This window comes from Aethalodelphis obliquidens, unplaced genomic scaffold, assembly GCF_003676395.1.
Source record: "Aethalodelphis obliquidens isolate GAN/ISIS:26980383/991018 unplaced genomic scaffold, ASM367639v1 scaffold51, whole genome shotgun sequence".
NCBI classification, from domain to species: Eukaryota; Metazoa; Chordata; class Mammalia; order Artiodactyla; family Delphinidae; genus Aethalodelphis; species Aethalodelphis obliquidens.
Genome location: NW_020837995.1, coordinates 8,177,738 through 8,202,014, shown reverse-complemented (window position 1 = coordinate 8,202,014; position 24,277 = coordinate 8,177,738). Strand labels below are relative to the sequence as shown.

Here is a 24,277-nt window from a genome sequence, read left to right as displayed (position 1 = left end):
CACACACACACACACACACACACACACACACACACACACACACACACTGGTTTTAAGGGAAAAGCTGGCTCAGATGTGGTTAGGATGTACATTGATGGAGGGCAAGCCAAGTCTCTGGGAACACTGTATGCCTTGGCATGCCTCCCCTGACAGATGGGGTAGAGGCGTTACTGCTCAGTTAACTTCTCTAGATTCTTTCCCAGGGCATCAGGGACTCCCGCTGGCCTTGCTTTCCCTTCTTTCAGGCTCCTGTCAGTTGTCCGCAGGTGGAAACTTGTTGGAGTGACCACGGGAGTTTGTGACTAGGCTCCACACCAAGGTGCGGGATTTGTGTGGAGAAAGACGAGCCTCTTCTGGGAGCCCGGGCCCTCTGGTTTCTGTGGGAGGGAGAGGCTGGGCCTCACAGCCCGGACTCTGATCCCTGAAGCCTCAGGAAGAATGGGGCCTGCAGGGTCACACCCTGTGTACCGACTGACCTTGTGAGAGTTCTTCAGCTTGGGTGGGGGGCTGTCCCGGAGCCTCTTCATGGCTTGCACTGGGGAGTCACTGAAGTAGGGTGGCTCTCCATCTACCATCTCAATCACCATGATGCCCAGAGACCAGATATCCACCTGCAGGAGGAGAATGTCCCTGACTTCACTGGCCAGAGTCTGGCCCCTTGGTAGCAACATGCTGCAGGGGGAGGGGAGCAGCTGGTCCCAGGTTTCCTTGGTGAGTCGGCCCCCTTCCTGGTCACCTTCCCTGTGGTCAGTTACCACCTGCGTGAGTGACCACTGACTGCAGGGACACAGCTGTCAGCCACTCTCTTACAAAGGCCACCACACATGGGGAAGCCCGGCCATACCCCAACCTGCCCTTGCGCTTGGGGGAGAGCATTCTGGGGACCAGTTTGTGGCAGCAAAGTCACAGGCCAGAGAAGATCCAACCAAGAGTGGGAAGGGGGCAGTGGACGTTGGGGTAGGGTATTGACTAAGTGGGAACCCGACAACCGGGGCTATTCGGGGTGGGGGGCTCTGGAGGAGACCACAAGTAGAAGAGCTATGTGTCCCCAAGCCTCTTCTGGGAGGGCTGGGTGGTGGAGGGAGCCGTTACCTCAGTCGCATACAGACACCTGCAGATCACTTCGGGAGCCATCCAGTAGGGGGTTCCCACCAGGGACTTCCTCTTAGGGACATCTTTGCTGATCTGTGCACAGAATCCAAAGTCCGAGAGTTTCACCTGGGGTTGGGGTGAGAGGGAGAAAGGGGAGTGATGGTGAACTAGGGAGGAGGAGCCGTGAAGTGGGGTCGTGGGTGCGCCAGGGTGGGAAGGGCCCTACCCTGCCATCGAGGGTCAGCAGTATGGAGTCGCTCTTGATGTCCCGGTGGATGACACCCTGGGCATGCAGGTAAGCCAGGGCCTGCAGCACGGCCTCGCACACGGTGGCAATCTGCTCCTCATTCAGCCTGGACGGGGAAGGCAGAGCCATCAGCAGAAGAGCATGTTAGCTTTGGCGGGGCTGCAGGGAAGACGGGCTGGGCAGAGTAGGTGCCCCTGGTACGGGGCCTCACAGCTCCTGGACGATGTGTGTGGGAGCCCAGTCAGGCCAGAGCCCTGGTGGAAACGGGCCTGGGCCTAGGCTGGAGCCCTCGTGTCTTCCCCACTGCCCTGAGACCCCTGGGTCTGTTAACCCGAACAGATGGGGGTGGGCAGGGTGGCTCGGGACCACGTGCCGGGCACCCCAATCATCCGGGCCTGAGGTTGCCTAACATCCCTGCCAGGGCAGTGGCGGGAGCAGCCAGCGCTGGGTCCCAGCCCTCCCAGCTGCCCACCTGACTTGGGAGATGATGTCCGTGAGGGCCCCGCCCTGCAGGAACTCCATAAGCACCCACAGCTCCTCGCCCACCAGGTAGCTCTTGTACATCTCCACCACGTTGAGGTGCTGGTAGTCCCGCATGATCACCACCTGGGGGCAGGAGGGGACGCCTGAGTGCCGGGCACCCTCCCCACTGCCCCTGCTTGCAGACGTCCAGCCTGCCTCCACCATCACTGCCCGTCCCAAATGCCCCGCCACGCCCTCTCCTCCCACCTCATTAAAGAGCAGCTCCCTGCGCTGCTGCTTCCTGAGGTCCATCATCTTGACGGCCACCTGGCGGCCCGAGTGCTTCTCCCGGGCCAGGCAGACGATGCCCGTGGAGCCCTCGCCAATCTTCGTGTAGCTGTCCAGCAGTAGCCGGGGGTCACCCTGGTCCACCACCATCCTGAGTGCAGCCTTGAACTGCTCGTGTGTCACAACGCCCGTTTCCTCACCAGCCAGGGCACCCTTGGCCACTGCGGGGTCCTGGGGCAGGTGAAGGTTGCTGGTGCTGATCTGGGCATGCCAGGTGCGGGGGGAGCCCGCCGGGGAAGACCGTCCTGGAGGGGGGCCGGCAGCTGGGGCTGTGCGGAGGGACTTCTGGGGGCTGCTGGTATCCGAGGTGGCCAGAGGGCTGAAGGTCCCCACGGGCTGGTCTGAGGGCAAGGACTGGGCCTTGGCCACCAGGCTTGGGGGGAGGTCTTTCTGCAGCGGTCTGAAAGAGGCGTTGGGCTGCAAGGAGAAAGGAAGAAACAGAAAGGGGTTTGGCTGTGGGAGCATTTGGAGTACCCTTCCCAGAGGCAGGGGGTGGCTGCCGTGACCTCTGGACACTGGCAGGGTTGGGCAGAGCCGTGATGGGCATCAGACTCATGTGGGAGCTGCCGCAAGCAAAGATCTTCAAATGGAGCTGAAGCCAAACCATAGCCCTGCTTGAGAAGCCAACCCCCAGCGTCCCAGGTGAGCAGACAAAACAACAGCTCTTTATATCCACACTGTCCTTCCTGCGAAGACAAAGCCGAGTCCCTGGGGTGTCCTGGGCCGGTATTTCTTCCTTGGGTGACTGACAGCCAGACCCCAGGGAGGCCACCAGGAGGCACTCTGGGTCAGAGGCGTTCACGACCGTGGCTACCCTACCCAAGGGCCCATGCGGGCAGAAGAGGCCCTGGGCGTAGGGGCAGGGGCTGCAGCGAGGCAGCTGTGACTGACTCCCAGGACACACGGCTGCCGTCTAATAGTCCCGATTGTTCCTGACAACGGGGAGTCTGCGTGTCTGTGCGGTGAGATTAAGTCCCCAACAGAGGACCACAGAGCCATGTTACCATCTTGGGGGGTCCTCAGGTGTCTCCTGGGCTGGGGATCTGGTGCTACAGAGATCTGGAATCAGGAGGGTAGGTCCAGCCAAACCCAAGCCTTGGGGCCAGGGGTGAGGGGGTTTCCTCAGGGCTCCCCAGAGGAGCTCCTCCACTAGCCACATGGAACTCCTGGCTGATGACCCCCCAAGAAGGAAGAGAAGACAGGGGGCCTATCTTTCTGGTCTCTGGCAGGGAGGGAGGGAGGGAAGGAGGGAGGGAGGGAAATGGAATCGAGCAGCAGGCTGGGCCCCCAGTGAGTCTTGCTCAGGCCCAGCCTTCTGGGCAGCCCCAGCAGGAAAGGGTCCCATCCCTGGGTGTCCCCAAGGAGCTGGGGAAGTGCAGCAGGACCCTTCCCAGGGATTGTGTATGCTTAAAAGGGCCACCTGGAGATGGCCATATGCGGCCTAACGGGGGACACCTGAGGAGCTGCAGAGGAGCCTTCCCGGAACATCTCAGAGCCCATCTCATAGGCGGTTGTCTAGGTGCCCAGAGGGTGCTGGTCTTCATCCTCAAAACTGAATCAGCTTCCAGGGAATCTACTCAAGCACTCAGCTTGGGCTGGGCTGCTTGAATCTGGGCCTTGGGCGCTACCAGGCTCAGCCAGGGCCCTTACAACCTCTTCAGCACCCCTCCCACCTAGACTTCAGGGCTCTCATCCCAGTCCCTGGCCTTGCCTTGTATCAGGCATGTGCACGGTGCCTCTTCTGGCGACAGCCATGCTGTGGGGCTCTGCCACCCCCAGCCCCGCAGGCGCACTGAGTGTGCTCCAGTCTCTGCCAGGCCGTGCCTGACTCGTGCTCAGCCCTCGAGGTGAAGGAGCCAGGTAAACCTCCCGGGACTGCCGTGACTACTCCACCCCCGCCCGGCAAGCACATGTGTGCAGTAAATGGATTGTCCCCGCCAGCACCAGCACCCGACCTCACCCCGCTTTCCCTACTCTGTTGTGGCGGAGCAGTGGGAACTCCAGACTGGGGGGTCAGGACCTGGGTTCCAGTCCTGCTCCGCTCTGACTTGGGATGAATCTTAGGCCATTCCCCCTCTCTGAGCCCCAGTCTCCTCTGTGAAGGCACGGTGATCTGGGGAGCTGGATAAAATGCAGATTCCCTGGCCTTGGTAACGGCTTCAGCAGGTCCCTAGAGCAGGGACTCCGCAGTTTAACAAGGCCCGTGGCTTTGGATGTGAGAGGAACCTTGGCCCACAATTTGAGCAGCTCTGCAATTCCATGGCCTTGGGGAGCCTGTGGGAGGGCTGGGACTCGGGGTGGAGGGAGTACGGCCACCACAAAGGCTGTGAGGCCACAACCAGGAGCAGAAGGACCATGAGATGTCACCCGGTAGCAGCCTCCAAGGCTCTGTGAAAAGGCTGCCCGCTGGCCTGTGAGGCACGGACCTAACACAGAAAATGTGTTCTCTGAGCATCTGTGTGGGGCTGGGCAGAGACTGGGGATCCGAAAAGCTCCTAAAGCTGCTCCTGAGATTGCTCTCACGGCCCCTGACCTCTCTCCACTCTGGATTTCTAAGGAAGGCGGTAAAACCGTTTCCCTCTCCTTCTGGCCTCCCGGCCTCCCGCATGAGCTCTCTGCTCTGAGGATGAGTGGACACGGGAGGGTGGGGACAAGTCAGGCAGAGCGGCTGAGGAGGTGGGTTCGCTTCCCCCCCTGCTGTCGAGGCCCCTGTGGAGACCCTGCCGCAGGTGCTGGCTGAGCTCAGAGGCCGAGGAGGCAGCAGGTGGATGGAAGCAGCAGACGGATCTGGGAGAGGCAGCCAGCTCTGACGTGGCCTGGGACATGGGACATAGGACACGGGGGTGGTCGGGCCAGGATTGGTCTTCACCTCAGCAGGGTCTGGTCCCAAGTGTCCCTTTGTGGCCCTTGCTGCCTGTCTCCACAAGGAGGGAGATTTTACTTAACGTAACCACAAGAAAGGACCAGATGAAACGTGTTAAACCGCTCCAAGAAAGGGAAAGGGGGACAAAAGGTGGAATCAATTGTTAGGGGCTCTGGATTAATTCTGGAGTTACTTGTGTGACTGAGGCCTCTTCTTGCGCAGGAAGCCACTAGAAAGAAGAGTTGTACATGGAGTTACAATGACGCCTCATCTTCCCTTCCCAGGCTAAGAAGACAGGGCCAGGCTCTCCAGCTGTGGGCTCAGGGGGCTGTTCTGTTAGTGCCGCCCAGGCAGAGGCCATTTCATAATATTTAAGAAATACTGGAGCCATTTTATTGAGGGCTTACCACTTTGACAAGGGCCTTAAATGCATTATCTCATTTAATTCTCATAGCCCTGTGGACTGTTTTATTAGCCCATGGGTAATATTATTATCTAAATTGGTAGATGAGGAAACAGGCTCAGAGAGGTTAAGTAACTTGCCTAGAGTCACTAAGCCGTCAGGGACAAGGCCAGACTTCAGCCCTGGTCAGCTTAACCTCTGATCCCTATGCAGTGGTCCTATTGGGGGTCCTTGGCATGTAACCGAGTACATGGTACACAGTAGGTGCTCAACCAAGGTTTGCTGATTGTTGAGGTCTTTCTGACGAGGCCTTTCTGCCGCTAGGTGGGACCACTTCTAAATCTCCCAAGCTCCTAACTGTCTTACCTCTTTGGCCTCTCTGTCCCCACTTGAGGTCTCCCGTTGCTCTTTAGCCAAAGCGAGTGAGTGCAGGCCAAGCTGCCTGGGGCTGAGTACAAGAGCTCTAGGGTCACAGACCCTCCTGCAGCCACACCTGGCACGCTGTGGCTATTGGTGGCCTGCCCTCCCAGGGCACTAGTGCATGGACTGCTGCTTTAGGAGTTGCTGTGAGTGTCCAGGGCCAACCTCTGGGATGTGCTGAGTGCGGAGGGCTGGCTGCTGGCTTGGTCTGGGTTCCCAGGGCCCAGGCCTTGGGGGAGGAGGAGGAAACTGAATGCTTCCCAACCATATGGTAATTTGTTGAGAGCAGTGGTTCTCAACTGGGGGTGATTTTTTTTTTCCCTCAAGGAACATTTGGCAATGTCTGGAGGGATCTGGGGTTGTCCCCTCTGAGGGGTGCTACTAGCATCTAGTGCATAGAGGCCAGAGATGCTTCTAAATATCCTTCAACACCCAGAAGAGCCCCTGCAATACTGATCCAAACGTCAATAGTACAGGGTTGAGAAGCCCTGGCCCAGAGCGGTTGTGGGGCGGTCTCGGCCCCGCCTTTTGGAGGCCTGGTTTGAGAACATCCACCTAGAAAGGTGTGCCCAGGGGGCCAAGAAGGAAACCACTCCCCTGGATTTGGAACTGTGGTGTTTCTGAGCCCCGGATGAGCACCACCTGCTTCCTCAGGGGCAGGGGAGACCTCGTACAGCCCGCAGCAGTGGCCCACAGTAGGTGCTTTGTGGCTGTGCGGGGATGGGGGCGGTTGGCCTGCCCCCTGCTGTGGGGTGCTGGCAGGAGCCCAGGACCATGCATACCAGTTTTGACACCCCCTTTCTCCAAATCCCTGAAACCACCCCCCCACCCCAGCAGGACTCTCGAAGTGCACTTCCTGGCAGGGTGCACTGTCCTGCTCCCACCTTAGTTTTCTGGGGAATGTCTCCCCAGGGGTACAGCCTTCCAGAGACCCCTCGGCTCATCTGCTCCTCCCTGAAGCCCCCGCCCCGCAGGGTATCCCAGCCTACCGTCCTTTGTCCCAGTGGGGACTGGAGGGCACAAAGCCCAGAACCTTCCCTGGGTGCCTTGGGCTGGCAGTGACCTATATGGGGTTGAGGGTCCAGGCCACCCCTCAACTCCCCACCACCCCTCCACGATTGGGCTGGACACACTGACGCCATCCCGGGAGGGGGGACTCCATTACTCATGCCGCTGTCAGTGGTGGTTTCTTAGGTGAGACTTAACAACCCTTGTGCTGCAGCCTGAGCTCATTTCTGCCTGACCCTCAGGGAGGAGCTAAAAGATGCCTTCACGGAAAAGCCTTCCCTCCCACCTTCGGCTGACTCGTTCGTGACACCAGGGGGTTGTCCCACGCTCTCTGAGTCAGTCTTCTCATCTGCCAAATGGGAAAGGATGTCACTGTCACCACGGACAGGATGTCACAGGGCACGTAAGAAGCAAAAATTCTCGGCCTGCCCAAAGATGTCACCATTAGGGCTCCCTTCACTGTTTCCTTTTTTACAAGAAAAATATGTGCATTTGAGGCTGTCACACGCCAAAAGTCAGCTCTCCTGTTGCTCCCAGACCCAGGCAAATTCAATCCTCTAGCTTTTCATATGACACACAGTATGAGAATAAATAACTACAGGAATGTCACACAAAGCAAGAACTACTAGAAAAAGGGAAGGAAGGAAGGAAGGAAGGAAGGGAGGGAGGGAGGGAGGAAGGGAGGGAGGGAGGGAAGAATCCTCACTAGAGAAGGGGTAACATAAACCTCTGGGAGAAGCAGCACAGAGAGGCTGTGTATGACCTCAGGCGAGCACTGGGACAAGCTGGGGGTCCAGGCAGAAAAAAGATCAGAAAAGGGAGCCAGAGAGACCCTGTCCCCCCTCCCCGCCCCCTGAGGCTGGAGCCTGGGTGGGGTCGCTGGGCACTGGGGGCAGGGGAGGGTCTGGGCTTGTGGTTAAAGGTGCTGCTTTTTCAGGGGTGCCTGCCTCCCCGTGTGGTCCGCCTAGATACACCCCAGAGGGCAGGAATGTCAGCTGAGGCGTACCACAGCCCCGCAGAGGCCCCCGGAAAATGACCTGGCTTGCAACATCTGACTCACACGTGCCAAGCCTTCGGAGCGCTAGGGCTCAGCTGGTTCAGGGTAGAATCCTCAGCTGACGATCTGTTTACCTCACGCTTTCCCCAGTCCGACCGTGTAGGTGGGGAAGGCCGGGCAGGGCCTGTGTCCCCAGTGGATGCTGCCGGGCCAGGCCCCCTGCCCTGTCGAGAGTGGCCCCGGCGGAGGGCGCGACCTGACCTACCTTGCTCTGTGGTGGAGGGCCTGGCTTGCTGCTGCTTGGAGGGGCGGCGGCAGGAGCGGACAGGAACATGCTTCGGAACAGCCTGCGCTTCAGGCTGCTCTCCGGGGTCTTGGGGCTGGGGCTGCCCTCCCCCCCCGGCCTGCCTGCAGCCGAGCCCACCAGGCAGGACTGTGGCCGGGCCTCCTCAGAGCCATGCCCGGCAGTCTTGGGCCCCCGTCTGCCTGCAGCCGTGGAGGCCGAGGTGCCGGTTGGGGAGCTCTGCAGGCAGTGCTGCGGGGCGCCCTGGAACTCGGTGGGGCCCAGGGACTGTGCCTTGGTGGCCAGCCCACTGGGCAGGACCCGCGGGCTCTGTGGCTCGGGCCATGGCACATGCCTGCGCCCTGCTGGTGCGGCCCCGTTGCAGCTGAGGTAGAGGCCATGGGGGTCCCTGTGCTCAGACTGGGGGCTCTGCAAGTACATGTCCGAGTTGGCGGCCCACTGCTCATCCCCTAGCAGCCCCAGGGACTGTGCCCGCCGCCGGCTGGTGGGGCTGCGGCCGCGCAGGGTGTTGGAGCTGATGACTGACAACTTCTGGATATCGTTGAGCAGCCCCGAGATGTAGCCGTCCATGGGCGCCGCGCTGCCCCGCACCACTGTCTGCAGGGGAGGGGGAAGAGCGTGGTGAGCCTCCTGTCATGGCAGGGAGGGGGCGCTGGGCGGGGACCAGGTCAGAGAGCCTCCCTGGGGGGCCTTGGGGAGGAGCACCATGGACCTGCCTTGCTGTGTCATCCGTCTATTCTTAATTTTTCAGCCCCTACCCAGGGCCCACGGTGGGCCAGGCCTGTGCTGGCGGACGGATACAGGGAGAAGCCTCATTTTCACCGGCCCACAGTCTAGCAGGGCAGACAGGTGAGTAGCCATGGCGTTCAATCCAGCGTGCCTGATGGTGCCGGCAGCTGAGCTTCGGGAGCTGGGGAGACTGCAGGCCCTGCCTGGGGCCCGCTGCCGTTCTCCAGCTCTGTGTGTGGCCTTCCAGGGGACATGCACCAGTCCAGGGCTCTCCTCCACACATAATGGCCTTGTGGCCTCCAAACCCTGACAGGGCCCTGACCCCAACCCCTATCAGGCTCTTGCATCAACCCCTCCTGACCCACACAACTTAATCCCCTGGGTCTGTGACAGCCCCCAGCCCCACAGGGGCTGCAGGTCCAAATTTTGCATGGGACATACTTAAAGGTTATTTGTTATCTGAAACTCACATTGTATTGGGCATCCTGTATTTTTATTTGCTAAATCTGGCAACCCTACCACCCTGTGGAGAGGGACTCCCCAGGATCCTCCTCCCTGGGTCACCCAGGGAGAGAACGAGAGGCTGATTAGCAGGGAGTGAAGACATCCTGGCTAACTGATAGCTGATAAATCAGGTGGTTCTTCAGGTGCCTGTGTGGTCTTGCCAGCAGCCCTCTGTGAAGGGGGATGGTCTGAATCCTCCCCCTCCGCCATCCCTGATGCCCGCCTCACCTTCATGGGCTGGAGCTGCACCCGGGTGATGCGTGAAGGGTCCACCACGGGCTTGGGTCGCCGCAGTGTGTCCAGGATGTTCTGCCATTGTGGGGGGAGGCCCACGAACTTGCCTTCTTTGGGGTCGAAGGAGGTGTGGACGCGGTGCTGGAAATTCTGTGGGGCCGAGATCTCAGGGCGTTTCTTTTTTTTCTTGCGGAACATGGTGCCTGCATGGGGAGGGTCAGACTGAGTTCCAGAGGGGGCTTCACAGGAGCCTGGCCCCGGGAAGGACAGGTGGCCGCAGTGGGTACTGGGGCCCCAGACTCCCTCCCCCACTTCAACCCCCTGCACCGGCCCACCTCTCAGGCCTACTCCCTCAGGGAAATGGCTAGCTCCCCGCAGAGCAGTCCCAGAAGCAGCAAAAGCCCCATAAATAAGCTAACACAGACTACAAAGGAGGAAAAGAGGTGTCTGTCTTCTCATCTGCGCTAAGTCCCCTGCTGAGGAGGCAGACCCGGGGGGTGTGTATTTATAAGATCCAAAGCCCATGACAAATAACATTCCACCGTCGAAGAATTAAAAGGGGGGTGGGGAAGAGGGAGGAAAGCTGGCAAACTCATTTTATGAAGTATGATCTTGATTCTTAAACCAGATCAGAATAGTACAAGGAAGGCCCCGGTGGCACAGTGGTTACGAATCTGCCTGCCAATGCAGGGGGACACGGGTTCGATCCCTGGCCCGGGAAGATCCCACATGCCGCGGAGCAACTAAGCCCGTGCGCCACAGCTACTGAGCCTGCGCTCTAGAGTCCGCAAGCAACAACTACTGAAGCCTGCGCACCTAGAGCCCGTGCTCTGCAACAAGAGAAACCGCTGCAATGAGAAGCCCGCGCACTGCAACAGAGTAGCCCCCGCTTGCAGCAACTAGAGAAAGCCCACGTGCAGCAACGAAGACCCAACGCAGCCAAAAATAAATAAATTAAAAAAAATAGTAAAAGGAAAGGAAAATTTGAACCAATTTCAATTCTGAACATAAATGAAAATCCTAAACAAAATTAGCAAATTGAATCCAATTGTTCGTTAAAGGGTTTTGTTTGTTTGTTTGTTTCTTTTATAACACAGTCAACTCGGGTTTGTCCCAGGATGGTTCAAAACCAAAAACTGCTAATGTGACATACAACTTCATAAAAAGTCAAGCTGCTGATTCAGAGACCTGTTGCCCCATCAGGGACCAAACTAAAAGGGCCCTTATGGTCCCCAGGTGCTCGGCCCTAATTCTGGAAAGGCCCTGAGCTAAGGGCACTGCTGGGGTGGGTGAGGGCAGCTATCTTAGGGGAAAAGCTCTCCAGGAAGAGAGAGCCCACCTCCCTCTGGGTCCCATTCTCTCTGGTCTCAGAACTCTGATTGTACAAAACATCACCTGCAGTCAAACCTCCATCCCTTGCCTTGCTGGTTTGGGTTTGCCTTAGGCCCTATTAAGCTCTAACAACAGCTCTGAGTGACACCGGCACGCAGATCTGAGAGAGGGAGACTGGAGACCCAGGAGGCAAAGTGACTCTTCCAAAGTGCTGCTCTGGCCTCACCTTCAGGGAGCCCTGGGCTGGGACCACATGGAAGACAGGGTTGGGGGTACCCACTAGAATGCTATTGTATTTGAAGTGGCTCAGAATAGCTCAGTGCATTTGTGTGGGGCGATGGGAGCTAAGGACACTCAGTGGGCTCTTGTGTCAGCTGGAAAAGTCACTTATAGGTTTGTTTCAACAAGACATGTGTGTTTCTTGAATTGAATGCTTGGATCACTCATCTATCTACAGAACTGGATAGATCTGTGCCATGGCACTCTCTTTTTTTTCCTGCTCCAGAGGGAGAATTTTCCTGGTCACATTCACAGGTTCTGGAGCAGGTCACAGATCTGGGAGGCAGCTGGTGCCACTCGGGAAGGCAGGGGGCTCAAACAGCCAAGTCTCTCCACTAGGCATCCACCAAGCATGAATCAATCTGAATCCATGTCATACCTCTTGGAATGGCAGCCACTTTTGGGGACCTTGAGGTTCAGGAAATCTACCAAACATTCCCACCAGGCAAAGCCACATGTGCAGGAGCCCCAAGGACCAAGGACTTTGGGATGAAATATAACTGTTTGAGTTACAGGTGAGTTGCAGGGAGTCTTCCACTAATTTGGGGAGACTTTGAGCGAGCTACCTTAATGATTTGAGCCTCAGTGTTTTCATCTATAGAATGGGGTTAATAAAAAATAATGCACAGAGTTTAGGGAGTGTTAAGTGAGCGAATTCCCAGGAAAAAGGGGCTGTTTCTCTTGCTATGTTACCTCTCCGTGCATCCTGTCTCTCAGCTCAGGTCCCTGCAGACATCAGAAGGTGAGCAGATCCAAGCCTGGGAGTGATGCCCAACTCCTGTCCTCTCGGAGCCACCTGGCAGTGGTCATTCCTGATTTCTTGTTCTGGGGCCCTCGTCACTGCTCCACGACATAGACTCTTCATGGCTTGGTAAAGCCTGACCTCCTCCCTGTTGTCTTTGGCTACAGAAGAGTCTCAGTTCTGCAATTCTGTCCTGACAGACCCTCTATCTCTGGATTAGCTCAGCTGATGGTTTCACTCTCCTCCCCACTCTGTAAACCCTTCTGGAGGTGTAGGGACACAGCCTAGAGTTGCAAAACAGGTGGCTAATACTTCCCTCTCTCCCCACCAGAACATCCCTGGCCCCAACTCCCTGGCCGCACCCAAAGGCCCAGCGTTTGCTGCAGGAATGCACGGGGAAAGCATCTTTTTTGTTTTTGTTTTTTTTTCGTTTTTTTGTTTTTGGCTGTACCGCAGCATGCGGGATCTTAGTTCCCCGACCAGGGATCAGTGGAACCCTCGCCCCCTGCAGTGGAAGCATGGAATCTTAACCATTGGACTGCCAGGGAAGTTCCTGCAAAGCATCTTTAGCAAATGGTCTACATGACTCTGGGATGCCCCTCCTGAGTCCACCCTAACAGCAATTCCAGAATAAGTTCTTCCCACAGGCAGCAGGAAGGGCCTGAGGAGAAAGAAGGACAGTGCAGAGTCCTAGGATCCAGGGGTTACAGGGGAGGTAGGGAGCTGACAGAAGCAATGAACTGAGCTCAGCCTTTGGGGGAGGGGGAGTAGAGATTTAGAAATCAGAGCCAGCCACTTAGCTAGCGGGAAATCCACACCTAAAGGGAGGCTGCCAGGACTTGCCCAAAACCATGGTGAGGCCAACACTGCCTGGGACAATATGACTGCGTACATAGAAGAATCTACATACAAACTTTGGGGATTAAGTGTGAATTTTAGAAGTCCCCAATTCAAGGTCAATATAAAAAAAAATTGTATTCTTGCATACCAGCAACAAACAAATAGAAAATGAAATTTACAAAAAGATGCTGTGGTACAATGGGAAATAGACGTTTGGTCTTTGTACACCCCACACCCTGCCCCCTATTCCTGGCACAGAGCTCTTAAACCTCTTGGAATCCCCAGAGTGACAAGAGTGTTGGAACTTTCAGCCTCCCCATTCCCACCTCTGGGGAGGGAAGAGGGGCTGGAGACTGAGTTAATCATCAATAACCAATGATTTAATCAATTGTGCCTACTTAATGAAACCTCCATAAAAACCCCTCAGAGAGAGGATTCAGGGCTGGTGCACGCCTCAAGGTCCTGAGAGGGCGACGCGTCTGGGGAGGGCATGGAAGCTCTGCACCCTTCCCCCATACCCTGCCCTAGGCGTTATGCATCTCTTCCATTTGGGTGTTCCTAAGTTGCATCTTAATGAACTGGTAATAGTAGAGTGCCTTCCTGACTTCCACCAGCCATCCTAGCAAATTATCAAATGTGAGGAAGGGGTCGTGGGAACCTCAATTATTAGCCAGCTGGTCAGAGGTACGGGGACCTGGGCCTTGGAACCTGAGTCCAAGGTGGGGGGCAGTTTGTGGGGCTGAGCCTGAGGAGTCTGTGCTAATCCAGGTAGTTAGTGTCAGAATCAAACTGAATTGTTGAACACCCGGTTGGTGTCAGAGAATTGGATAAATGATCTCAGGAGGAGAAAAACCCTCTCATTTGCTGTCAGAAGTGTTATTAGGGAAAAACCCCTCAGACATCCTTTCCCACTTTACATGAAAAATATCAGATACCTAGGAATAAATCGAATCAAAGATGCGCAAGGTCTCTACGTTGAAAAATATCAAACATTAAAGATGATAAAGAATGTTCATAGATTGGAAGCCTCAATATTATAAAGATATCAATTATTCCCTAATTAACCTACAGAGTTATGGCAATCAAAATCCCAGCATACTTCTTTTGGTAGAAATTGACAAACTGATTCCAAAATGTACAGAGAAACATAAAGAATCAGGAAGAGTCAAATCAATCTTGAAGAACAAAGTTGGAGGGTTACACTACTAGATATCAAGATTTATTATAAAGCAACCACAATTAATACAGTGTGAAATTGGCACAAAGACTGATGAGGAGGCCAGTGGAACAGAAGAGAATCTAGAAATAGACCCACTCGCGTAAGGTCACTTAATTTATGACAAGGTGACACTGCAGTATGGTAGGGAACAGATGATCTTTTCCATAAATGTAGGTGAAGCAATTAGATATCCATATGAGAAAAAAAAGGAGTCTGGAAAAATGAATTCATATCCTATCCCCAAACTAACTGGATCTAAATGTGAAAGGTAAAAATAATGAAGCTGGTGGGAGTGATGGTGGGGGGCAGGAGAGAGGGTAACCCCTGGTCTGGCCATCCCCTGCCCCAGGTCTGCTGTGAGTGACTGTGGTGAGCCCAAATTTGATGGGCTTTCCTGGAGCCCCTGACCTGCTGGGGCCCAAACCTATCCACACCCATGGGTCCCGAGGACAAATTAAACTATCAAGGTTTTCTTTGTCCAAAGCAGGCCTAGGTTAGGAGTAGGAAATTCTTTCTAAAGATTTCACCTAGACTAATTTGTAAATGCAGTATGAATATAATGAATATTTGAAGGAAATACAGCAACATATTCATTGTTGTTGTGTCTGACTGGTGGGGTTCCAGGTGACTTCCTCCTACCCCATCTTTCTACTCTTCTGAACTTTCCTTAAAGATGATGGGCTGCCTTTCTAAAGAAAACAAAATATTTTTAAAGAAAGAGAAGAGTGATCCACGAGCACTGAGTTTCCTAAGAGATACTCACCCGCTTAAGTATCCGATGTTGCCAGGTCACTGGGTGTCAATCACCTGAGACCCAAGCATCCCCTGCATCTCTCCAGCTCCATGTCCTGGACATACACACGAATGCCCAGAGAGGGGCCCTCACTTGCCATTCCTAGGTCTCCATCTTTCACCCAGTTTCCCGCCTTCTGACAAGCCCAAGGACCTCGGGGCTGAGGGAGAGGGGGTGCTGAGTCAGCCGTGAGGTTAAATCTAATCAGGCCATGCCCGCCTTTAAAACTGCCATCCGAGAAGCACCACCTCTTTGCATCCACACTCCACTCACCTAGTGAAAGAGCTTTCCCTAAAGAAGGTACTCTGGAGGAGGAAGGAGGATGCTGTTCCTTCAGAGAGCCAGTCCCTGCCTTTCCTTCTGCCTAGCCTGACAGAAATGATGTGGGCCATGGCCACTGAAGTAGAAATGGGCAAAGGCAGGGCGCCAGCTCTGGCTCAGGGGGACCTCCGCTTCCCGAGTCCCTTCAATGCAGTGGGGGGAGGTGCTGAGGAGTCTTTCTCAGGCTGGGATGCACCTTTACGACCGAGGAATGCTTTGAACATTCCTCTTCTGAGAATGGCCGAGGACATCACCTTCCAGCCAGCAGGCTGGCCCATGACTGGACCAGAGAAGGATGTCCATCACTGGGGAGGGGAGGGGAGGGGAGGGGAGAGCCCTGCCCCAACCAGCTTTAGAAGGAAGCCTCCCCCCCCACCCCCCCGCGGCACAGCTCCTGCTGAGGCTGCTTCCTCCAGCCAGAGCCTGGCAGATGGGGAGCAGGTCAGTTCCTGGCAGAGGCTTCTGGAGGAAATGCTGTCACACCCAGTAAAACTGAGGGTGGAGGTGGTGGGAGAGTTCAGGGAGCCACAGGGGTCACTGAGGGGTGGGACTATCATGTCAGAGGAGCAGGAGACTCCAGAGAGAAAGGGAAGTAACTTTTCTTGAGCTACATGCTACCTGCTAGGCCCTTTCCAAGCACCAACTAATTTAATCCTCACAACAAGCCTGGGAGGTAGGAGCTATTATTATTATCCACAAATCCAGATGAGGCTCAGGGAGGCTGAATAACTTACCCAGGGTCACAGAACCAGGAAATGACCGAGTTGGTTTAAACCCAGATCTGGTTCCAAAGCCCTGCTCCGTCCACCATGCCCACTCAGAGGGACTCGGGCTATTGTTAATCTCCTTCCCAGGGGTCTCTGTGAACAGGAAGGGGGCTGGGCAGTCTGTGTAGAAGGGGATGGGCCAGGGCCAGCTCCCTCAATCAAGATTACTAGGTTCTTTCCTGGGCTGATCTGTGAGTCATAGGCCAAGGGAGACTGGCGCTGTCTTGACTTGCAGTCTGACCCTTACTTTGTTTGGAACCAGGGCTTGTCTGTCTGTTTTTTTTGCCCTGCCGTGGTGGTGGTGGGGTGTTCTAAGGAGCTCGCCTTGGCAGCTGTGATGTCAGGGCCTGGCACACATGGAAAGAGCCGCAGAAACAGCAGGAGGGTATTTTCTCCAGCACAGGTCCACGTCCCCTCAGTAGGGTCTCAGCCTCAAGTCAGGCAACCGGCAGGCCTGTGCTAGTATCCCACCGTACCATGGGGTCTGGGTGGTGAGGGCCCCCAGACCAGGCACTGTGGCTCAGCTGGTCCAGGGTCTACAACAGGGACAGCAGATAGCTGTGCTGGGTGGGTCACCCCCTCAAACTGCTTTTCCTCTTGGGGAGGAGACATCCGTCCGCCAGGGCCTGGGGCTCCAGGGCCACCAAGCTGTTGGTTCCCCAGCCAGAACCATGGAGAAATGAGTCTGCACTTAAACCTCAAACCAGAGCACAGACTTTCCAGTGAGCACTGCCATTTGAGGCAGACCCTTGGAAGTGAAACCGCCTGTTATAGATGTGCTCCAGGACTTTCAGAAGTCCTCCTGGGAATCAATTTTGGGGCCCATCTTGGGCCAGCATCAAGTGTTTTCCTAACCTGTGGCCTCTGCTTTTCACCAGAAGAGCTGGTGTCCAACGAGGTTGCCTTGCCGCCTAGATCCGGCTTCCAGTGAGTTTTGGCTGTTCCCACACATCGAATTCCTTTCAAGGAAAGGACACTCAGCCCACTGAAGGGATTCACAAGAACGCCCTACAGGCTGGGAAGGTGGTTTCCAGACAGCAAGTCTGAAGGAGCTTGCAGCCACTCTGAGGGGAGGAGGATTTGGTCGGCTGTGTGAGTTCTGGGATGTAAACTGTCTGTTAGGATGAGGCTGGTGGGATTCCCCTCCATTTCCAGACGAGTGGGAAGAGAGAAGGCAGCTGCACCTGGGGCCCTGCTCCCTCTGAGGGCCAGAGAGTGAGAGTGGGGTGCATGCCTATGCCCCCCTTGAGGGAGGCACCGTCGGCTTGTCAGGGCTGAGTGCGGGCTCAGCGTGGACCTGGGGCGCGGCGTTCCTGAGTTCCGCTTGTGATCCTGGCCCACTCTTCCTTTCTAAGCCTCAGCGTTTCCGGGGCCAACAGGGGCATGGACTTATTCACTTCTGCCAGCGTCTCCAGGTACAGTGAGGAAAGAAACAGCATCTGTCCTAGTTGGAGGGGCTGTTTTGGGTATTTTTTGTAATTGTCACTCAGGGAGTGCCTAGTATAAGCACCAGGCTCTGGGCTGAGCATTTCACGCACAGAATCCTCGCTGCAAGCCGGGGAGGTGGGCCTATGACTGTACCCATTATGCAGATGAGAAAACCCCTGTTCAGAGAGATTAAGTGATTGGCCCAAGTGGAGCAGCAAAGAAGGGGAAGACCCCTGTTAGTCTGATCCAAATGTGAACAAGGCTGCAGTTAGCTGTCACCTTCCACCACCCCAGCCTGTCATTCTCAGACCCACGCAAGACGCTCTGTGACATCGAGATAGAGGTAAGCCCCTGAGTCCTAGAGCACTTACAAAGGTACCCCCACTACTGCCACCATCCAGTCACAGAGGGGCTGATGGAGGACCCTGCCACCTCCAGAGCTGGGCCCTTCCACCCCGAGGTCTGCTGCCCAACCTCTTCATAACGCCCTTTGGGAACTGACATCCCACACCTTTCCGTGAAAAGGAATGTGCCTCGAAGGCCCCTGGTTGAGAATATCCTGGACAGAAGCCAGTCTTTCATTGGAATATTCTCATCAGCCAGGAAGATCTTTCTCAAATTTTAGTTTCTGGAGTTAGTTTAAATATGAAATTATATTATTCATTCACTTATTTGATAAATTAATTTGCTGTGCATCTGCTCTGCTCCAGGCTCTGGGGACCATGGTGAACAAAACAGAATCCTTGCTCTCGTGCAGTTTAGCTGGCTTTTCCAAATAGACCCCAGACCCCATCCTGACCTGCACCACCCACCTGTGGGACTTACTGATGGGGTATGGCCTCCCCTTCGCCCCTGCCCAATTTTCAATTCCTCGGTGGCATTCCCGACAGGAGCTGGTCCACGCCCTTCTCACCTTGCTCCAATGAATTCAGTGATGGGGGGCTCCTCCCCCTTTCGGAGGCCCCTGCCCTCTGTCTCTCTGTCCCCTCACAGCTCATCCTTCATGTGGGGCTGAGCTCTGTCCTCCCTCAGCTTCCACCAGGGGTCCAGGCCTGCCATCTGCCCTCTTCACGTGACATGAGAGGTGGCACCCCAGCACTCTTCCTGTCCCCTAGAAATATACCAGGGGAAGGGCCTGAAGAGAATTTCATTTGCTCTTCTGCCCAGTTGTCCCCTGTAGGGTGGATGGGGCCTAGACCCAGGCTGTGGCCCTTACTGCCACTGCCCACAGGCACTATTTAAGACCTTCCCAGGGCCGCTGTGTGGAAGTGTGGAGCATCCCCGGGATGTAGAGCAGTACCCTGAGGTCCTTCTGACGCACTCGAGTGGCCCAGAGAGAAGCTGAGTGTGCAGGGCCGGGGGCACTGTGCACAGAACACGCCAAAATGTCCGGGCTCCCCACCCTTGTTGTCATTCCCACACTACAGGTCCCAGTGAATCCCCAGGGGAAAGATAATGGGGCTGTTGTTGAAAAGAATATGATAATAAGTCTCATTCAATCACTTGTGTCAACACTCCAGCTGAATGAGAGGCCGAAGAGCTAGGCTGGCCAGCCAGGGAAGGTCAATGTTGACTCAGGCCTGCCTTTTGGGCCCAGCTCCAGCCTGCAAGTGCTGTGCTGCCGCCGCCCGGCAGCGGCTCAAGCCAGAGCAGCCCTCTGACCTCTGTTCACTGTACTTGGAATCCTAACCGCTTCCCCAGTCCGCAGCACTGGGGTTTCCTGGGCATGGCATAATCTCCAAGGGAGGAGTGAAGACTGGGAGAGCTGCAGGCCAGCCACCTCTTCACTACCCCAGATTTTCATTTTTTTTTTCTTTTTTTTTGCGGTACGCGGGCCTCTCACTGTTGTGGCCTCTCCCATTGCAGAGCAGAGGCTCTGGACGCGCAGGCTCAGCGGCCATGGCTCACAGGCCCAGCCGCTCCGCGGCATGTGGGATCTTCCCGGACCGGGGCACGAACCCGCGTACCCTGCATCGGCAGGTGGACTCCCAACCACTGCGCCACCAGGGAAGCCTACCCCAGATTTTCAACAGCTTCCACATATAGAGGCTCGAGACCTCATCACAGAGCCCTCAGTGCCTAGCCAGAAAGAATCTCCAGAGTCCCCAAGTCACAGGATTAAGTCCCCTAGTCACAAAAAGATTATGTTTTCACAGCCCTTAACCTTCTGTATCACTATATTGTTCCCCTCCTCACTCCAAGTTCACAATACTGCAGTGACATGGGCCAAACCTGTTTTACTGGGTGCGTTTTAAGAATGGCAAGTGACTGGGGAGAGGAAGGAGGAGCTGAGAAAGGGAAGCTACACATACACGTGTATAAAGTGCCTCGCATGTGTCAGACACTGTACTAGGCGCTTTTCATTACTGCATTTAATGGTCACGACTCTACGAGGTAGGTTTTATGAGCTTAATTTTACAGGTGAAGAAACTGAGGCTGAGAGAGAAGTAATTGTCTGATATGGTGAGTGTGCAGCTGGGAATCAAATCCAAGCTCCAAGCTCTTGCACCATGCCTAGCGCACCCAGAGAAGTCAAATGACCTGCCCCAGGTCACACAACTACTCTGGGCAGAGATAGGACTGGAAGCCTCAAGCCAGAGTCTCTCTCTCTGCCCCAGGCTGCACAGGTGGTAACAGTGTGTCCAGGGTCACCTATGGACAGATGAAGCTGTGTGATGTGTCCAGAGCACGCTGCTGTTTCTGCTTCCAAAGTGGGATTCCCTTCCAGAAATGGCCCCTTCTCTGGGGCCACCTTACTACCCACCCTGCACAGACCCTCTGCCGTTACTTTATTCCCATTGCTTTGCTCTAATGTCCTCCACAATCTCTTGCCACACAGCCAGACCATTCTCAAAGTTTTCCCAGAGAGGAGGGCTCGGGGAGCTTAACCTTTCCCAAAACTGGAGGCTAGGCAGATAGCCTCCTGCTGGGGCTGTTCTCCTTTATCAGTTGTCATTGTGACTTCTCACAACTGCCCTATGAGGAAGGCATGATCACCCCCATGTTATAGATAAGGACATTAAAGTTGGGAGAGAAGTAAAGAAACTTGCTTAAGGAATCAAAGGCAAAATGTCAGAATTCGAACCCAGCTCTTTCTGGTTCCAAATGTGTTCTCTACCCTTGTCCTATATATGGCCTGAGGAGAGCTCGTACCAGAATGGGGCAAGATACAGAAAACACAGACTACACCCTGGGAACTCCTCATGTCTTAGCCCTTGGTGCTCCCAGCAGCATCTCCCTCCCGGGGTGGATGCCACTCACTGGGTGTGGGCAAAGCTGGAGAGATTTTAGCAGGTTGGGCAGCTGGGGAATGAGCTGACGGCAGGCTGGGATCTGCCCAGCAGCACCTCTGGCTGGGGCTGCCTCCTGGTCTGCTCAGCACGGACGCTGGGCCCGCTTCTGCCCTTCCTGTTTGGGAGCCTCTTTCCGAAACAAGAATTTAGTGCACTGGCCTTGGTGACACTGCCTCGCCCCTGACCGGCAGCGGACGGGAGGACAGGCGGAGGCTAGGCCAGGAGCCAGGGCGGGGCATTTGAAGCCGTGCGCGCCTCCAGTGGGCCGAGGCGGGTGAAGTAACCAGGCACATCCACTAAGCACTGAGAAATGGCACCTAGTAGGGACCACTGCCTAACAGTACCGAGAACGGGGCAGCCCAGGAGGGCCACCTGCCCGCCCACTGTCCCGGCCTGTCCTTCACGGAGGTCCCGAGAGGCCCCTGGACACCCTCCCAGGGCTACTCACCTCCGGGCCGCCTTCCCTGCCTCCTCTTTCTCCGGACTCCTCACTCTTCAGTGGGCAGAGTTCTCAGGCACCGAGGAGAGGGAACTGGGGACCTTCGCGGGCCGGTCCTCCGAGGCCTGGGTGGAAACAGGTCAGAAATTCATTGTGGCCGATGTAGTAAGTGTCCCCGCGGATTTCGCGACTGGCCGGAATCCAGAGCATTGGGAACCCGCCCCCCCGCCCCCCACCCCCGGCCGCCCGCCTCCGGCTGAGCCACCTTCTCAGGTGCGAGCGAGCAGCGGAGGCGGCGGGCTCCCCGCAGGGCGCACGGGGACGAGGGGACAGCGGGCTCAGCGCGTCCGGCCACTCTGCTCTCCTAGCTCCGACCCAGCGCGGCCACCGGCCCCGCCTCGGCCGCCCGAGTGAGGCGCCCTCTGGGACGAAGCCCCCCGCCAGCCTGGGCGCGAGGGCCGGGCGCCCACGCGGAGCGAGGTCCGCTGCCGGCGCCGCCGACTCCCCTCGGCCCGCGCCGGCGGCCCCGCACTTCGGGGAATTAACACCCGAGAACCGGGAGCCGCGCGTGAGGGGAGGCCTGTTCCCCGCCCCGGCCCCTACCCGGGCAGGGCTTGCAGCACCCCGGTGGTCGGGGCACCCACCTGCCGAGCGGGAAGCGCCCGGAGCTCTGGGAGAGGCCGCGGGAGCCCGGCCCGCCCTCCGCCGGGAGGCGCCGGGAACGACGGGGGGAGGCCGCGCTTACATGTTTGTGCAGCGCCGGCTTCACCTGCCGCGAGTTTGATTTCGGGGTGTGGCCTCAGGTAGGACGCCGCGAACGCAGAGCCCGGGAAAAGCCGCCGAGGGGCGCAGGGGCCGCGGCCAGGAGCCTCCCTGCCCGAGGGGCACCCCCTTTCTCAACCCTTTCCCCCTACCCGCTCGGCTCCGGCTCCCGCCGGCCCTTTGCCTTCCGGTGCTGGCCCCAGCCGCCCGCTGTGACGTACACGTGGCCCCTCGGACCCTGGGCTGCGGCCTAGAGGCCTGACCTGGACTGTCCGCCGAGCGTCTCTGTGTAATTAGCTCCTTAATTTGCACTGCCGACGCACACTCGGGCGGCGCGTCCCGCCCGCCCACCCTGGAGAGCCCGGCTGGAATCCTGAAACCTACCACCTTGGCCTGTCCTGTCCCATCGCGCGACAAGGCCCTACGGCTGTCTTGGGTTAGCCCCCTTGTGCAGGCAGAAAAGTGGGATTTAAAGAGATTCCAATGCCCTTGTCAGACCCTGATCAGTACTGAGAGCCCTCGGGCCTCAGGATTGTAAGGGACCTCTAGGAAAAGAAAGCTTCCAGGAGCCCTGCACCCGCAAACAGAGGATAAGGCACGGTTCCAGAGTCAGCATCTCCTAGCTGTCCCCAGCAGTGTCCTGGCCTAGGGTTAGGATGACTGTCCCAAGTGGCTCACTCTGGGCTGCCCTTTGCCCTGCTTCTGGATTGGAGGGTGGTTTCTCCTGTGTTTATATGTTGTGGAGGAGGGCAAGGGCCATCTGTCTCTTCCCCAAACAAGGAAGTGGGAAGACTTCCAGGTCCCCAGGGAGGGCTGTGTCCACCCGAGTGCTGAGGGGAGTCTGGCATGGAAATTCAGTATATCTAGACCTCAGATGGCTGCCCCGAAGGAGGAAGTGGAGGAATTTCTGTCATTGTTGGTCACCTCAAACTTTAGGTACTGAGGTCACTATTGCCATGTATTGTTTTTATTCACTGATTCTTTAGACATATCAGTGCAATTTATGGATAAAGAATTTGCATTATAGGCTCAATTGCTTATGCACAGGTTACTCTAGGCTCCCACCAAACAGAGCTGAGGTGGCCAGTGGGAATTCACTACCCCAAACAGGCCTGCACCCTGTCTGGCTGCATCCAAAGCCCTGATGTCCTCAGCCTCCCGGGGAAGGCATGGTGATGCCAGGTGGAGATGTGCTGGCTATGGGAAGGAGGTTGTGCTGGGTTGGGGGGTGGGTATGGGAATTGGCTGCTGAGGATTTGAAATGAACCAAGAACCAAAGCTAGAATGAAATGCATTACTTTATTGAACCTAGAATCAACACCCTCAATTATTTTTTACTGACACACATGAATTATTTCCTTTCGATACAAATACCTTATATACCAAAACCACGGCTCCAAGCAGTACTTTTGAACTGTTACACTACAATAAAGTGTGAACATTAGAATATTATCAGAAATGAACTGGTATTTAATTTGGTTTAATTCAGGCTTGGGTATCCCAAAAAGGCTACACACCCAGTCCCCTCCTTACCCCAAAGGGAGAGAGTCTAGGGTACCTTGGGGGCCTCTCACCTTTGAGAGCTGCAATGGCATTTGGTGCCTTGAGAGAGACAGGACTCCCAAATAAGACTGACTGAGGAGGTAATGAATCCCCCATCCCTGAACGTATTCAAGAAGCAGATAACTGTCAGTCAGATATGCTAGAGAAAAGGTTCCCATAGTGGATACCAGACTAGAGTAGGGGGCCTCTTGGGTGCATCACAACCCCACATTTCTGCCCTTCCAGGTGGGTCTACGGCGGGTCGGCTGCAGAGGGTTGGATGACCGTCTGCATATTGGAATGGCTGGGATGTGCAGAATGGGTCCTGAGTGATTAATTTCTGTGTGTGACTCTCCCCCCACCCCCATCTCCATCTTCTTCTGATCCACACCCAACTCGGCCCTGCCCAGGAGGAGGGGGCAGAACAGTTCAGGAAGTGGCAGGGACAGTCTAGAGACAGCTTCTCCTCCAGCATCCACATGCCTTCTTCTGGCCTATTCCCAGGTTGCCGTGCCAAGCGCAGGGAGAGGGACCAGGCACACCCTCCTTTGAAGAGCCTTGGCAGCTGGCATAGGCCTTCTGGTCAAGGGCGTTGTCCACGCACTGCCTTTGCACAAATTGGGCAGGAGTGCTGGACAGGGGCACTGAGAAGTGGCATTTCACTGTGGGCAATGGCGCTCGGAGCTCTGCCAGCTCTGGGGCATTGGTCAACCAGCCTGGTCTGGGAGGCTGTCAGGGAGGGCACATGGGCAGGGCAAGCACTGCCTGGCTCTCAGCCTGTGGCTCTTGGGGCCTGTTGTAACATCTGAGTACCTACAGCCAGGGCTGAGAACCCGGGGTAGGGCCAAAGAGGAAAGATACAGATCAACTTGTGGTTTAGAAACACAAACACATTATCCTTTCCTGGCA

General features: G+C 56.1%; 1 protein-coding gene across 7 annotated transcripts in view; it reads right to left on the bottom strand.

Moving 5' to 3' along the window:
* Positions 1–24,277, bottom strand: part of PAK6 (p21 (RAC1) activated kinase 6) — a 34,669-nt gene that overhangs the window by 2,596 nt on the left and 7,796 nt on the right. For 3 of the 7 annotated variants that reach the window (XM_027083865.1, XM_027083869.1, XM_027083867.1), the window contains 8 exons: positions 21,074–21,189; positions 9,606–9,814; positions 8,106–8,741; positions 2,069–2,566; positions 1,812–1,945; positions 1,319–1,445; positions 1,093–1,218; positions 477–611 (listed from right to left, as the gene is read on the bottom strand). In XM_027083865.1, coding sequence (XP_026939666.1) covers positions 477–611; positions 1,093–1,218; positions 1,319–1,445; positions 1,812–1,945; positions 2,069–2,566; positions 8,106–8,741; positions 9,606–9,809 — 1,860 coding nt within the window. In that variant the 5' untranslated portion in view covers positions 9,810–9,814; positions 21,074–21,189. Of the gene's footprint in view, positions 1–476; positions 612–1,092; positions 1,219–1,318; positions 1,446–1,811; positions 1,946–2,068; positions 2,567–8,105; positions 8,742–9,605; positions 9,815–11,915; positions 14,781–21,073; positions 21,190–21,329; positions 21,593–21,708; positions 21,925–24,277 lie in introns of those variants that run through there. The other 4 variants (XM_027083863.1, XM_027083864.1, XM_027083866.1 and 1 more) reach the window with 4 other exon arrangements.